The sequence below is a fragment of the Crassostrea angulata genome, chromosome 6, assembly GCF_025612915.1.
Source record: "Crassostrea angulata isolate pt1a10 chromosome 6, ASM2561291v2, whole genome shotgun sequence".
NCBI lineage: Eukaryota > Metazoa > Mollusca > Bivalvia > Ostreida > Ostreidae > Magallana > Magallana angulata.
The window spans coordinates 11787413-11804556 of NC_069116.1; the positions used below are offsets into that span (position 1 = coordinate 11787413).

Consider the following 17144-nt stretch of genomic DNA (forward strand, 5'->3'; position numbering starts at 1 on the left):
TAACCATCCTCAGATAATGTAGATTCAAGTTTGTTCAAATCATGGTCCCTGGGGGTAGGGCGGGGCCACAATGGGGGATAAATTTTTATATATAGAGAAAATCTTTAAAAATCTTTTTCTAAAAAACTATAAGGCCAGGAAAGCCCAAATTTAAGTGGAAGCATCCCAAGATCGTAAAGATTCAAGTTTGTTTAAATAATAGTCATGGGGTATGGTGAGGCCACAATGGGGGATGAATTTTTACATAGGAATATATAGAGAAAATCTTTAATATCTTCTTTTTAAAGACTATTTGGCCAGAAAAGCCTAAACTTGTGTAGAGGCATCCTCGGATAGTGTAAATTCAAGTTTGCAAAATCACAGTCCCTAGTGATAGGGCTGGGCCGTGACGGCAGTTTGAATTTTTACATAGGAATATATAGAGAAAAATCTTTAAAAATATTCTGGGAAAGTTTTCGGTCCAAAACTCAGTACTTAGTGTGAAAGCACAGGTTATGCAGATTTAAGTTTGATGAAACCATGATTCCCTAGAGAAAAGGGGGCCACGAAATGGAGGGGGGGGGGGGTAAATTGGAATAGAGAAAAATCTTCTTACAGGTACAACAACAAAAGGGGCTTGGTATTTACCCAAAAAAAGAGGTGGATAAAAATTGACAGATTTTCTATTTTTTTTTAGCAAGATCTACTGTACTTAGTTGTCAAGATATTTTGATACTGTAATGCTAATTTGATCAGAATTAAGGCAATTGTTGCTCAGGTGAGCGATGTGGCCCCTGGGCCTCTTGTTTGATATTTATAATAGTCATGTTGTAAAGTTAATTTGTTAAAAATAAATTAAATCAGAAAGGAAAATATTGTCAACTTATAAACCCGTAACGCGAAACTGCACTTGCTGCAGCGCTATGGCCAGAAAACTTGCTAGCTTTAATGCCAGCTTTAGATGATAAAGGTAATATAATCCAACGCGAAATACTATCCTTTGATGCCTCTCGATGTGGGTTGTCAAAAGTAGTTTTCTATTTTCAGTACTTCTAGTTTGTTTCGCTTTGACACAACGCATACCATCACTACAGACTAGAACATCACACAAACATCTTACCATAAAGGACCCAGTGCTGTATCAGTTTGGCTTCACTTGTCTGGAGCAGCATATATATTTTCCTTTTCCCAATCTGGATCCTACTTGAACAACCACAGAGTGCCTTTTAATGAAGAAACACTGAATCAAGTTTCTAGATCAAAGGTTAAGGTCGTAGTACACGTGCAAAATAATTGTTGGGCCATATCTCTCACCTTGACCCAGTGTGGATTATAGTTCACTTAGAGATTGTCTTTGTATTAGGGTGTGTAATGCCATTGAATTTGTTTTAGAAAGAAGATCAAAACACATTTGAAATCAAGTTTTTGACTAAAATTTATTTATCTTAACCTAATACATGTATTGCTTGAACTTTACCAAGGACTGCTTGTAGATAAGTTGAATACAGCTTCTAGGTACAAGGTAATAGAGATATCTGAGAAAAATCCCTGTCGTACAATATTTTCTCTCCATGGACCACACTTTACCAAATGATTGCCTGCAGTGACCCTGTACCAAGTTTCTTCTTCAATGTCAAGGTCATAACATACTGCGTATAGTCCTTGTCTGGACCTTATGTTTTCCCATTTGCCATACCGGTTTATTTTCCCTTTACTACAACCATAGAGGCAAAGGGTGTGCGATGATCTCGAATTTAATTATAAACATAATCTATAAATATATTCTAACTGGTATATTACCGTAAATTCGGATGTAACGTAAAGTTGAAATATTGCTTCTGCAAAATTTTCCAACACTACGTTTAATAGGTCACTAAAAAGAAGTTTAAAAAATGAAGAAGATCATTATGATCATAACTACCTACGTTATTGATTCAGGTGTAGATACCAACATAATGAAAATTTGACCGCGAATTTAAATTAAGCTTTAAAGATTAGTGAAATTAATAAAAATCATAAAAAACTCATAATATACACCTGTTGACCTTTTCATGTGATTTTGAAATTCGATGTACAAAACGTCAGAAAACTTGTGCCGATTATGTTCAAATTTCAGTCCCTTTCCTAAAAAACCCCACAAGTTATATTTTCTTAATGATCGATAAACTAAATTGCTCAAAGGTCGAAGAAACACTATTGAAATTTACGGGTTCTGAAATGATCAAAATATGCGATACCCAGGTTTTCCTGCTTTGAGTAAATTAAAGGAAAGATTTATATTTTTGAAAAAGGAATAAAATTAAATTTTACAAAGAATTTATTAACTTGTATATTGAAGCCCGTAGAAGTCAATTCTGACTAGTGTCTTCGACTTCTGGGAGACTAACACTGTATCTGGTCTTAGGTTAGTTTCTACGAAGTTAGAGAAAACTAACTTTTTATTTAGATCCACTCTGAGTCCCTGTCATTTCCTCTGTCAGCAATGATGTACGGTTATGCCACTTGTGTCAGCTGTATATTCACCGTCTCCCAAATTGTACCTGTCTTTACTTCGAGTCTGATGGTCGTTACCGTTTCCTCTCCACCTCCAGCATATCAACCAACTCCCGCAGGAGTTTATCATATCGCCATCTATATCTCCCCTGAGTCAGACTACTTGGCACCCTGATAGAACATGCGCCATGGTCCTTCTCTTTCCACACAGCTTACAGTTTGAGTCTTCACTTAGTCCCCAATGTTGCAAGTTTGCCGAAGATTGTAGTGCGTCATATACTGACCACACGAGGAACGATATCCTGAACTGGTTTTTCCTCCACAGTTCCGCCCAGGTTAACTCCCGCTCTCACATGTTCCACTTTATCCAGACCCCTTGTTTTCCAAGTTCAATAGCTCTTGCTTTCCTTTGATCATCCTCTGTGCGCCTTACTTCTGCCTGATCCATAGTGCGCCTCTCTGCTGCTGATATTTTAGACCACTGCTGGAAATGTGACAGTCCCAAGTCTTGTCTTACAAGTCTTGTGTTTCCAATGATATCTCGTAAGTGACGCATAATCTCTGCTTGGTCCACTGATGTTTTTGCTGACCACTTTCCTCCTGTCCTTGTCTGGATCCCTGCTCAAGCAGCCCTGTCATTTGCCGAGTCTCTTAAACCATTACCAAATGGACATTTGCAACCTTGAACTCCTCCACCACTGTGGATACTGGTATGCCTCATTTGGTTGAGATGCCGTAAATTCCAATCGATGATGGGAATCAAAGCCATTTCCTCAGTTACCCACTCGCTTTCCTTTCCATGGCCTCAACTGTAGCAGTATGGTTACTTAATATATAAGGAGCAGCCACATAAGTCTTGGCAAGATTCCATGCTGGTATACCCACGCCTAATACCTTCCTGGTAACCAACTGCCGTCAACTATTTTCAGCCATGTTTTTAACCTCTTCTTTGTATCTTCCCAAGCATTTAATTGGATTTCCTTTCCTTGATCTTGCATATTGACAGGTCTGTTGAAACAGCCCTTCCTTAATACATCTAGATTTCTTTGGCCTGAACTTCAAACGTACTTACGGAACGCTACCTCCCAAAGCTGACAGAATACATCCTGCTTGTATATGAGTTATTTAACTATATAAGTTGTTGTTGTGAGGTTATCCATGAAGGTCCTTATTGGTGGTTGATAGATCCCTGACTTAATCCTTGGCCCTCTTGTCTCCCTTTTGGTAGATCTGGTCAGTATCCACATTCCCATTACAAACAGGATATTGGAGAACTGGAGATTGTACACCCTGTGGTGACAATGGGGTGAAATCGTCAACAGTGACCCGGATCTGTATTCATCCGAAATAACTCTTGACAATCTCCTGCACATCTCCAGGTACATGGTATAGCTCTATTGCTGACTCGGTCAGCATGTTGGGGACACATCTTTAGGCGTTGGCTAGGTCCATTCTGCTGCAAAATTCTTTTCTCCATAATGAGCTGGATTTCAACACTTGTGTGTTCCATGCATCCGGAGAACACTGCTATGTCAGCCTTCTGTATGAATGTATCTATTTATCAGCTTTGCTAGTACTGTCCTGAATATTCTTTTAACACATTTAGCAAAGTTGTACTAGTATTAGATATCGTTGATTGTCTAGAGTTCTAACACCTCTCTGCCTATGACACGCCAAATTCACAAAAATGAGCTAAACGAAGTTTCACATTTGATTATTCAGGTTTACCGACTGTTAACTATAGTTTACGAACCGCAAACTATAGTTAACAATTCGTTAACTATAGGTTTCATCTATCTATAAAACTATGTTTCACGGTTGTAAACTAGTTTACGTACGATAATCTAAGATGATATGTCTGCAAAGAACATTAACGATAAATTTTGCTGATATACTGTTATATAGAGTCACATCTGAAAATTATTATTTACCTTCGTTAACTATAGTTAAGAGTTGTTAATCATGAACTTATATTTATTAGATAAACTATGTCTTTCAATCGCAAATTGTTGTTTTCAGTGTTAATTACAGTTTTACATTTCTGAAACAGATGATCGCGTTAACTGTGGTATACGGATGTAAAGTATAGATCATCGTCGTTAACCATAGTTTTTCTATTCGAAAACTATAGTTTACAACCATTAAACTTAGTTTATCGACTGTGAAACTACGATTAGCCCACTTTTGTGAATTTGGCGTGCCATATCTGCCTCTCTCCAGCATGCTGGTATTGTTTCTTTTCTCCAGATCACTCGGAAAAGTTCCCACAATTTCCCAAATAACGTTTGACACATCTTATAATTGCTCCTCTTTCATCGGGTCAGAGTGTGTTTCATGTAGATACTCCTCAACTTCTTCCTTTGAACAGTGAAGTGTTCCTGACCTTTCTTTTCGTAGGAGCTCCTTGGTAAATTTGAATAGGTTCTTGACAAATCTTGCAGAGCTCTTCTCTCTTTTCCTTTTTTTCTGCCTCAGTAGCTTTGCTCTTCGTAGTCTTGATAGCTCTGATCTGATATCATTTGTCATCAATGCTTTCACAGTAGTTCCCAGTCGCTCTTCTAAACAGTTTGTTCAACGCTTTAGGTTCTTGGCGACATTCTCTGATCTCACGTTTATTTGGGGTCTGCTCTTTATGCTCGCTCCTCTGGTTTCCTTTTGTCACAAATCTCTTTTTCCCTATGTTGTACACAATGTTGGTAATTTTTAAAAATCTTCCATAAAACAGTCCCTTGCAATGTTAACTCAGGGATCTTGCTGTCATCGTGATCGAAGTACCTCTACACTGCTACATCTTCTCCTTCCGGCCATGCTATCCTTAGTCTCTTAACTAACCACGCCGTCCGTCGTCTGTTCTTGCAATCTTGGGTTGGCCTACCTTTTCTAGCCAAAGGTTAACGATCACATGGTTAGCAAGGAAGGGTTGGGTCATCTTTCCGTTGTTGTGAATAATTTGAAATACCTTCTTTGCAAAAAGACTATCATGGTCTGATTGTGGGTTACATATATGACATTGACCCATCCTTATCGAGTCTGGATGGTCGAAATCAATTTAAAGTATAGTTTTACCCCCGGTTAGAAAATATGATCAGGGCATGTTAATCAGAATTCAAGAAAAGGGGGGAGGGCACAATACACACGGTATTATCATTTTTTATTGAATAACATAAAAATCAAAACGTATGTATACACATGTTTACAATGTAGAATAGACGTAGGTTTGCCATCGAAGGAAGACATGTCTGTTATCAAAACAACATGATGATTTTATGAAATTAACCTGGCGTGGGCACATTTGTCATAACAAAAGAAAAGTTAAAATGTAAGTAACAATATGCATAAAAGTGGTTAAAATTGTATATGAAGTAATAAAAAATAATATTGCACGTGTTCAAGTGATAACAATTCGATTTTTGTTCATCTTTACATTTTGATAACTTCATGTTACGTTTGAGGTGGTCAGTTATCTTCAAGTTACTTTCTTTTAATTTCTTAATGTTGGCAAATTTGTAATTAAACAGTCATTATTATTGAACGTTTATACAACACAATTTGTTTTTTTTCAAATGCATATAGTTACTATATCTACTTATGAATTAAGTTACGCTAGTTCTTGTGCGCACATGGATGGGGTTGTTGAACAATTTTCTTTACTCTATCATTGGCCGTTATTCCCATTGGTTAGTATTATCGAATCAGAGCATTCTTATTAAAACACAAAGTAAACTAAGATTTTAGTAAAGTTTAAAGGTTTACATAGACCGTACTGATTTACTGTGCATAAATTGTTCATAAATTTACATGTGTTTAATATCTAACAAATTATAAAGAACAGTGTCTTTTCTGTCCATCGCAATGAAGACACTTGGTTTTTATATCGTTTTCTAAGCCGATTTTAAGTCCCTATTCTGGAAGCCAAGAACGATGCAAGTAGAAGCCAGCCGAGTACTTCCGGGACTGTAGAGCCGCTGGTGCTTCTCTCCTCTCTGTCACAATTCTCTCGGTAGTCCCCGATACAGGCCGCATACTGGATAACGTGTGCTATGTAGTGCTGTTCATGGACGCCATGAAACAGGTGCGACATGGGACCCTGGGAAAATATCCCGACATCCTCCGCGCTGTGCGTTTCGTATTCTAAAGGAACAGCCGACTGTTGTATGTAGTTATCAGCAGCTTAAAATAGAATCAATATGCATTAATGTGAGCATGGCAAATCATTTTCGAAAGAATTTTTTCTGAAAGGTTTTACAAGAAGACCTATACCAGTGTCTACGCCCGTCAAATTTTCTCTATCGGCTTTATATCCAGGACCATTGCCATACACAAGGGCCGTATATGGTTTCTTGTCTAAAGGAGGTTCAATTCTGGCAGATTCTTCATCAACCAAGCCTGCAGAATAAAATACACTCATAAATATGTTACCGAACATGTCTTTAGTTTTGAAACAATTGCTCTTCTTGCGTCTTAGAATTGATAATGTTATACAAAATCAATAAACATATTTGCATTCATCTCCAGTCGATTCTTATATCAACTTATAAAAAAGGTTTTCAAACCCAAAACAGGATTTCCGCGCTTAGTGTAACCAGCCAATGAAAATGGATGCGAGTGATCTGCAGTTACAATCAGAAGAGTATCTTCTTGATTGGTCATTGATGCAGCTACTTTCACAGCCTCCTCAAACTGTAAAGTTTCTTCTAGTGCTTTCTTAGCGAGGCTGTCATGGTGAGCTATATCTATCAATCCGCCTTTCATTAAAAGAAGAAAATAAAATATAATTATGCGGTCGATTATGAGAAAAAGCTATATTATATAGCATACTATCGGACGCTTGCATACTGCAATATTTGACTATAATCATTACCTTCAACTAGTAAGAAGAATCCTTTATCTTTGTTTCTTTTAAGAATGTTTATTGCTTTTGACGTCATTTCCGATAATGAAGGTTCTCCATTTCCGGTCTTGTCGCGCTCTATTTCATACGCCATGTGTGACGGACTAAATAGTCCTAGAAAATATATAGATGAAAATTTAAAAGAAAGTTTCCACTCTTTATTGGTATACTAAGACTAGATTTCAATGGACACACAATACATAATGAACTAATTGTGTTTCGCCTAAGATCCTAAACGTATTTTTCGCTACTGGTTTTCCTCCGATTCCACATCATTCGCTCACCTAGGACATAATCGACGTTGTTTACGTCAATGTTATCAAAGTCGTCTTTTTTCCACACAAACTTGTGCTTCCTGTTCTTTTCTCTCTGTATATTTAGCCAGTCTTCTACAAGATTATAGGTATCGTTTCTTTTATTTACATCCGTTCTTCCTGTTTCCGGGTCAGAATAGTTGGTTGGATAGAAGGCTCTCCTCCCCCCACCTAATAGTACCTAACAGGTGAAAATAAATCAAAATAACAAAACAGAAATTGGTTGTTTCAACATTATCACCTTTGGTAAAACAAAGGGATTACTTATTAGAAACCACTTTTAACAATAAACATACAGTTGTTTCAAACGTATTCTTTAAAGACTGATTGGAGGAACTCTATCGATATTTGGAAAATCTAGTTGAAACAAGCACCTTAGGAACTTCAATGACAAGAAACAAACCATATACAGTACACTATATGCAAGCATACGCTGTTCTAAATTTCGAAATGATTATCAAAGGAATAATAGAGGAAATGTCCGTTTTTAAACACCTCATACCGTGATAGATGATAGATCATCATGAAGTGTCTTATTGTAAATTACATTATCATGTTTACCTTTATACCAGTGAGAATGCAGAGTTAGTTCAGTGCTGTAGATGACAGCAAAATAACGAAGATCGCATTGCCAATATGTGACAAATGAAACCAGCTCATATTTCTTAAGTTCAATATACATGTATATAGATGTGAAACTTGGCGTGAATATGTATACTTGTTATATCAGAATAAATTCTTGTCAGAATTACGAACAATTCAAATAAAGTTTGAAAGGCGTAGTTGCATTTGTATTCCATATAGTAAAAATGTTTATTTTATACTGAGTTAAGATCGTCTTTCCGTTTTGTAAGTGGTGACACTGTAATTGATTCCAGCACGTTACAGTCCTAAATACTGTCCTTTTGAATTTTTATAAGGCGTAAATACAACAACAAACGCTATGAATAGAAACAATCCTTAACGTACTTGGATGTCGCTGTTGTTGTGGATCAGCTGGTAGGCGATATCGCGACACTTCCCGCGTGCCTCATCAATGACGTCAACATCCGACTCCCAGTTCCTGTGAGCTGAGTGGGCGTAGGTGGCGGCCGGAGTCGCGTGAGTCAGCCTCGTAGAGGTGACCACTCCAGTGGACTTACCTTCATATGTCAAACCATTATCAGCGATGGCAATAATTGATAGAAAAAGCTGCATGTTTCTGTTCGTGTATCATCGAAAGAATATGTTAACTCACCTTCACTGAGGGCTTTCCTGAGAACAGATACCACTTTCCCTGCTTCTCCGAGTTCTAACAGTTTATCACAGCCTTCACCCGGGACAGCGTCCGTGACCCCAACAGTTTTGTAATTGACCTTGACCCCGCCTAGAATGGCGGTCGCCGTTTGCGCCGAATCGGGAATCTGTTTGTCTGCACCATATATCTAAACAAATAAAACATAAGCATTTGTCTTACGTGCCATATGCAGTGTTACTTATCTTTACTCTTTGATTTTATTACAGTTTTTAGGTACTTGTAACAAATATTATGTGTATCATTCCACCCAATTAATAGTCCTTTTTACTGTAATACTCAACATTAAGGACATGAGTTGAAACTGAAATGAAACAACTTCATTATGTAACTTGGTAGAATCTCTTCTTTAAAAGCCTCACTTTGGAGAAGGCGGCATAAGGAAACTTTTCCCACTCTAGCACAGTTTCTTCTCCAGTCTTGTTGTTTTTCTGTCCCCGGTATATCCTTGCAGCATTGAGCGTGGATACCCCCAGTCCATCTCCGATGAAGAGGATGACGTTTTTTGCCACTGCGGTGTTTGGTTTCATCTTGATAGCAGAAGTCAGCGTCTCTTTGGCCATCCTGTTCCAATCCTCAGAACAAAGCCCTGCATTTTTAAAACAATTTGTTACGTGTTTTTGTTATTTCAATGCTGTACATGTACTGTATATATACCTTATTTAAAAGAGCATCAAAGTAAAATGATACAACTTGTATATAAAGACCCAACTCACACCCAAACTATAAGTAAACAGAAAGATATTCAGAATTATTGAAGGGTCAGTTTTTTTTTTATCTTTACCGATTCAAAAGTGATTTTGAAACTACTTTAGATGACTTTATATGACTTCATACCATACTCAACCATATAAAATGCATAAAAATAATGATGTAAATTGAAAATATAAATTATGTGTTACCTGTACATTAAAAGTTTAAAAATTAACAATTTAAATTTTTACTTTAACAATTTAAGTTATAAGTAAGTGTTATTAATAACATGAATCAACAATTCATGAGTTTTCAGTGTTTGATTAATTGACAAATGTTATTTGAAACAGAAATTTATATGTTTATGACTTATAATTATGTATCAAAATTTAGAATGTCATTCATTTATTTGATGAATTATCAATAATGTATGTATCGCACTTAAAGTCGTGGCAAATGTACAATAATGTAGGTATTGCAGTTAAAGTCCTAGCAGATGTACATGTAGGTATAACAGTTAAAGTCCTAGCAGATGTACAAAAAGGTATTACAGTTAAAGTCCTAGCAGATGTACATATAGGTATTACAGTTAAAGTCCTAGCAGATGTACATATAGGTATTACAGTTAAAGTCCTAGCAGATGTACATATAGGTATTGCAGTTAAAGTCCTAGCAGATGTACATATAGGTATTACAGTTGAAGTCCTAGCAGATGTACATATAGGTATTACAGTTAAAGTCCTAACAGATGTACAATAATGTAGGTTTTACAGTTGAAGTCCTAGCAGATGTAGGTATTACAGTTTCCATCATAATCCGTTTCACTGCGTATCTTTATCAATGGCTCAACAGATATTAACAATATCTTACATAGGCCTGTTTGAAAGCTTTTGGACAATAAGAGCAGAGGCAGAGAAAAGTCATCTAAACAAAGAAAAGGGACCACAGAGAGATGATCCCGTCGTTATTGATGTAGAAGTAGGTCATACAATATTTTCAGTCAATGTGTCATAGTAATTTTTAATTTGATTTTATAATAACATTTAAAATATGAAATTTTCACGGCTTGATCATGTAAATCTCAACAATATTGACATTAATGAATTTATTATTATTGTAAGAACTAACTCATACATTATTTTTTTCTAAATAGTATGGTTTTTTTTTTTTTTTTTTACATCAAAATACATATGTTTAAAATTCCCACAATATGAATATTCATTACACCAAAATATCACTTAGTAAAAATAGGCAGCAATGCAACAAACACCCCTTACGTATGCGATCATCGAACCAAAGGTTCATTTTTCTTGATTTTTAAAAATGATTGAATCTTAAACACGTAGCTGAAAGCTAGAGGTTTACTGTGCCATAAAGTCTTTTGCGTGGAACACAACATATTTTTTGGCATATTTGACAACTCTTGTGAATCAATGCTGAACATTGCACTTATGGATTCTGTATATTAATAATATTTTAGGAATATAAAAATCAGCATAATCAGGCGCGGATCCAGACATTTTTCCCGGGGGGGGGGGGTCCGACAGAGCCTACCAACATATTGATGCATTGTAAAAGATACAACCTTATTTCAAGGAAATGTGGATGTCAGCCGCTAATTAGATATAAATGTTTCCAGTTCTAGCCACGTGGAGGCCTCCACAATAGGACCTTTCTATTTTTTTTATTATATTTTTTTTATTTTTTATTTTTATTTAGTACATGTTTGATTGACAGTACTGAAATATGCCACTCTGCCAGGGCCCCCAGAGCACCGGCTTAAGCGGCATTCTGTTTTCAAAATCATTGAATTACAACAGACTTATGATCTCGAAAGACCAGAAAGTAAGTATAACTGTTAAGGGTGAAGTAAGGGGGTAATTTTATGGCCGCCACACAAGCACTTACATGTAACGCCTGCTACAGTGAATATAAATATTTTTTTACGGTGGATATAAGTTCTTTGTGGCCAGTGTGGATGAACATGCAACTGCATACAAGTTACTGTACGAACAGTAGTGAAAATCTTTCAAACCGACTTATCGGGTCTAGTAGTTCAAGATGCAGGACGAACATTCTTCTTTTGTTTTGCATCGCAAATTTTTGGAATGACAAGCCTAATAGGCATCTTGTCAGATCTATACTGGATAGTGGTGGTTTTTCAATTTTGTTTATACAATCGAATCTGATAACCCCCTTTTTGGCAAAATTCGAGGGGGGGGGGGGGGGTCCGGACCCCCGGACCCCCCCTCTGGATCCGTGCATGATAATGGAGTATATTTAGCTACCTCATTTTTTGTGCAGGATGGCATTAATGTAACTTTGCTTCAATTTCAGTCTTTTTATGGCTTTTCTCAGGAAACAATTCACAATACAAGTTTTTCAACCATACTTGTAAATTTCAATTTTCAAATAAAAAATGCAAATAGAAATTGCAGCTCATATGCAGAATATGACACGTAGGGATAAGGGACTCTCCTGTAAATTTTTTCAGGAATTAAAACTTGCTCAAGAAATATTTAAATTAAAAGTTACAAGAACCCATTACAATCTTTTAAGACAATATGCATATGCATTAAAGTGGCTAGCGTTTCATATATTTCCAATGCCATTTAAAAACACCCAAAAAGTGTCTCTGGATTATATAATGTTTGGTATTTTGCATAATTTGCATAATTTTGCATTATAACAAAAAATATTTAAAACGATCGCTACAATTAATGTTATATCATGTTTAATAAGAATGTTTTAGAAGAATTTATTTTTATTATGCTAAATAAAATGTACTTTTAATCTGATTATCGCTCCAAAAGACAAGAAATATTTCGACCTTTCCAGTAGACGCGAATGATAAGAACGTGTTTTACTTGACACCGTCACGCTCTGCATGTCAATCACAACAAATTTTATTCTAAAGGTACGTGCACTACTTTTTTTTTAACCCTTTAAAATAAAGTTTGTTTGTATATGGCGATAATAAGACTAAAATGCTCCAGTAAAAAGCACTTAATATGAACTTATGCCGGCAGGATGAATTTTGAAAATCCAAAAACTGCACCCAAACAAGCCAAAGCTTAATTCATATAGTAATTTGAGAACAAATCAAAGAATGTAATATTGAAGATTCATTAAAAAAATGTCATTGGTAGTAGTTTATCGAAATTTCACCCCATAATACTTCAGTGGTGTAAATTTAGAAAGAAGCAGCTAAGCATACAATGAATTGAATTGCAGGCTTATAGTTTTGGAGTTACGACATGTTATTAAATTATTAAAGCGTCTACATGTATAGCTTTGGCATAACATTGGTTTGTATTTTTTTCCCTCTCTCTCTCCTTAATACATCACCCAAACACAATTTAATTACATGTATGCATAACTAAGAATGGATTTTTTTTTTCCTTCAAAATGATGATTACTAGCGTATGATTTTTTTTACGACTCGTATGTATTCCTAAGCCAGAGTTCAAAATGGTCTCGTTCAACTCGACGCTCGGCTGTCTCCGTAAATCCTTGTCGGAGTTTTACGGTGTCAGTCGAGCGTTTGGTTGAACGAGACTAGAGTTCAATATTGCTTGGATCCATGCAATTTTCGAGAAATATTTCTATTACTGATACATAGTTTGATTGAATTAATTTTATCTTTAAATATTATTTAACATGACTCATATGGGGGTTTCTCGACACTCTTGTCGAAAAAGTACAAAAATTCATGGATAAAAATGTGCGTAATTCAAATTAGAAACTACATGTACTTGTCATGCAAAAAAACATATTAGTGATTTTAAAATAAATAAACATCGACAAAATCAGCTCCCATCAGTTCTTCAGTACTTTGATTTGACTTTGTACACTTTAAATGTGTGTGAGTGAATGAGTGTATGTTTGTGTGTTTGTCTTTGTCTCTTATGTTTTGTTCAGTAATCAGTAAAAAAAAAAATTCGCTTTGTTTGTATATCTGTGAAAATTGTTTCAATGTAATGCAATCATTTCAACTCAACATTTTAAGGCATACGTATTTTATAAAAGGGAAACAAATGAATTGTGGACATTCTTTTGACGCTTGTGTAAATCTAGTTTGCTTTAGATCAGAAAACTATCTTTATACAAATTAACGTGCAGTATTAATAGTGATCAATATCCATAATGTTTGGTTGTCTAGACTACCAATATGCTTCCATATCTTGATTTTATGCAAATACGTCTACAATCAAAGTACTGAGGTACTGAAGGGAGTTGATTTATCGATTATTATTTCTTTTAAATCAACGATATGTTATTCTGCATAACAAGTAGTTTCTTTTATGTATTAGAAATACGCACATTTTTTATATGAATTCTCGGACTTTTCCGATAAGAACTTCGAGAAAACTGCATAGGAAGCATGTAGTTAAAGAAAGAAATGTCTACATTTTCCGTTAAGCTACAAAAGTTATAAACTTTGTGCAAATTATACAGTTTAAATCAAACGCATTAACAGTGTGATAACTTGTAAACAGCAATGGAAATATGATTTACCATCTTTAAAAACGGAGAGAGGACAACCAAAGATAAAGTTCAATCATCAATACGTAATTCAAATTGATCACTGAAAGAATCCCTCACCCCCCCCCCCCTCTTTACCTCCTAACCATCTTGTATTCAGCAAACAAATTTAAGTATATGTTAAAAACTGGAAAAGGGATAAGCTTTGCTGTAAATAAAGATGATATTGAAAAAAAGAGTTGACCAAACGATGGTATGAGGCGTAGTTTTAGTATTTATTATCATTTAGTGATATCATTTATTGAAATAGGTGATATCACTAATCATCTATTTGAACAGGTGATATCACCTAGATCTGAAGAGTATGGTGGGTTTGGCAAGACGGAAACCGTCTCCGACAACAAAAATTGCTTCACAATGTCAAATGTATATGATGGGGTATTATCATTATTTATCATGACTTCTGTCACGTTTTCTCTATATACACACTGCTCCTCTATTTTTGAATGATGTGCAGAGGATTTATACAGCGTAACCATATTATGTCGAGATAGAACACGGCGGATGTTTTAAGGAAAATCTAAATGCACCACCAGCGGGTATCGGACTCTCGGCCCTAAAGTCAAGACAACGACAAGAGACTTGTGAACATGGCCATATGCACCCCAAGCCACGGCACCTTACAGTCAGTTTGGTTCTATATACACAAAAAGTAGTTACATATACATCTGACAACAAACGATATCAAGAATAACAATTTTACAAAAGCGCTTTATTGACTGTACTTTAAAAGAAAACAAATCTAATAAACTTTTAAACAAAATGATTTTACATTTTTAAAAGTAATTGTTACATGGAAATCCTAATAACGAATGACAAGTTTATATATTGAACTAAACAAGGTTAAACAATTATTTATTGTACATGTAAGTAAAAGTATTACTAAACTATCCGCGATATAAAATGCACTTTGAAATGAAATTATTTTTTTTTTCAAAATGGGTTGACTTGGGCTCAAAATTAACATACTTTGAAAGAAAAATTCAATTGCGTAGTTTTTTAAACTGCGTTGTACACTATGAGTGCATTGAACACTGCATGCCCATTTTTTTACAACTTTAAAACTCGTTATAAAAAAGTCGTGCCAACATTGACATCGTCTACTTTTTAAAGTTCATATTTATTGGGTTTTTTTGTTTGCACTATAGAAGCAGGTTTAAATGTACGCTATTTAGATTGTAAATGTAAATTCTATCGGCCCAGACACTAGATGTCCTGCTCATACACCCATCACTTAATCCGTATAAAGCGCATGCGTAGGCATGAAAACACACAAATTTTATGCTATTTAACAAACATTGATGTTGAATTGAGAAACAGGTAATAGGTGAACGATCCTGATAGAGCAACTCTAAATGAAAGGTTCTAAAAGAACAATAATCAGAGATTCAACTTATGATCGTTACAGTCCTGGCAAATGTACAACAACGTAGGTATTACAGCTTCCATCTACTATGCTGCTCAACCAATGCATTTACAATCTCTTGCAAATGCCTGCTCAACCAATGCATTTACAATCTCTTGCAAATGCTTGGCTTGAAAATCGTCGGGACAACCCAAGAACAATGCCTATATGCATATTGCATATGTTTTCTTTAAGTTCATAAATTACATGTTCCTAACATTCCCGAAATATAGGTTTCATTACATAAAAAGTAACTTACCGAAAATAGGCAGCAACACAACAAACAACCTTCGCCACATTTTGTTTACTACGGCGGTCCACAAATCAAATGTATTTAAATGGTTTAAACGAAGAACACACGGAGCAGACTTCAAAACGTTCTCCGTGCTATAAGTTCATTTGCTTGGAACACCATGGATTTCTTAACATCTCCAATAGCCAAGGTGAAATATCCGCTCACTTCCTCTCGTAAAGTCTTTAATGCGGATCATCGCCCATGGCTATGTATACAAAGAAGATGGGTTCTATAGGTAGCGATAATGTCTAAATGCGTGCAGCCAAAAATTTTAGAAAAGAGCATATATATACTAGTATATATATGCAAGGGTCGATTTTTTTTCCAAATCCCGCGTCTTATGAATTTGTAACAGATATTTGGTATAGACAGTATTTTATTTCTTTGTTTTATGAATGTAGATATACGTATGCACCATTGATACCCACCCCCCCCCCCACCCGAATGAATTTCTGTTTGATTTTACGGAATACTCAATGATATGTGAAGTCAACATAGTTAATAACCCGTTTTGAAAACTGAATACTAGTAAAAGGCATCACAGGTGTGCTATTCAAACTGTACCACAGACTTTAATATTTATTTCTAATGTCTGATTTTACCACAATGAGTACATCATTCTGCGAGTAGGTGTTGAGGATTTACTATCTTGTCATGAGAAACCAGTTTACTTCAATACATGCAAGAAAAAGCCACACTCTAGAAAACAAACAAGTCTTTTTTATTTGAAAATCCTTAAATATTATTGAGTGTTTTGTCTGCTTATTCGGTTGTGTCTGACATGGTCATAAAATCCCAAAAGAAATTATGATAGAACATAATTCACATTGCAAATTCGTTTAACTTTCCGCTAATTCATATTTCAATCTCAACCCGGTTTTACAAGAACGTTATTCTTTATATCTAAAATAAGCTATATATTAGATTCAACATTTTACTTCAACTTTTAAATATTCTGGCGATTATTCTGAGGCAACAGAACTAGTATCTCTTCACATAAAATATATACTCCTGCTGTGACAATGACAACAATTTATATGTACATTATTTGACATTGTGATGACTGATATTGAACACGAAAGTCGAATAACGCCATAAAAAATTACTTTTAATTAACTACGAAAAATATCTCATTATTACGGCATAACAATCTTGTCTCTACTTGAATATTGTTTAAAATAAAATCAGTTTGAGAAAATTAAATGAATGAAAATGAAAATAACTTTAAATTACAT

At 35.3% G+C, this 17144-nt stretch overlaps 1 protein-coding gene across 1 annotated transcript; it reads right to left on the bottom strand.

Annotated features, from left to right (window-relative positions):
• Nucleotides 1-5606: 5606 nt before the first annotated feature.
• On the bottom strand, nucleotides 5607-16121 carry LOC128188788 (alkaline phosphatase, tissue-nonspecific isozyme-like). Its single transcript, XM_052860055.1, has 9 exons — nucleotides 15874-16121; nucleotides 9334-9560; nucleotides 8915-9101; nucleotides 8647-8819; nucleotides 7648-7858; nucleotides 7334-7477; nucleotides 7026-7217; nucleotides 6733-6858; nucleotides 5607-6642 (listed from the first exon to the last, which is right to left on the bottom strand). Exons 1-9 carry the CDS (start codon nucleotides 15911-15913, stop codon nucleotides 6365-6367), a joined length of 1578 nt encoding a protein of 525 aa, XP_052716015.1. The 5' UTR covers nucleotides 15914-16121; the 3' UTR covers nucleotides 5607-6364.
• Nucleotides 16122-17144: the final 1023 nt, after the last annotated feature.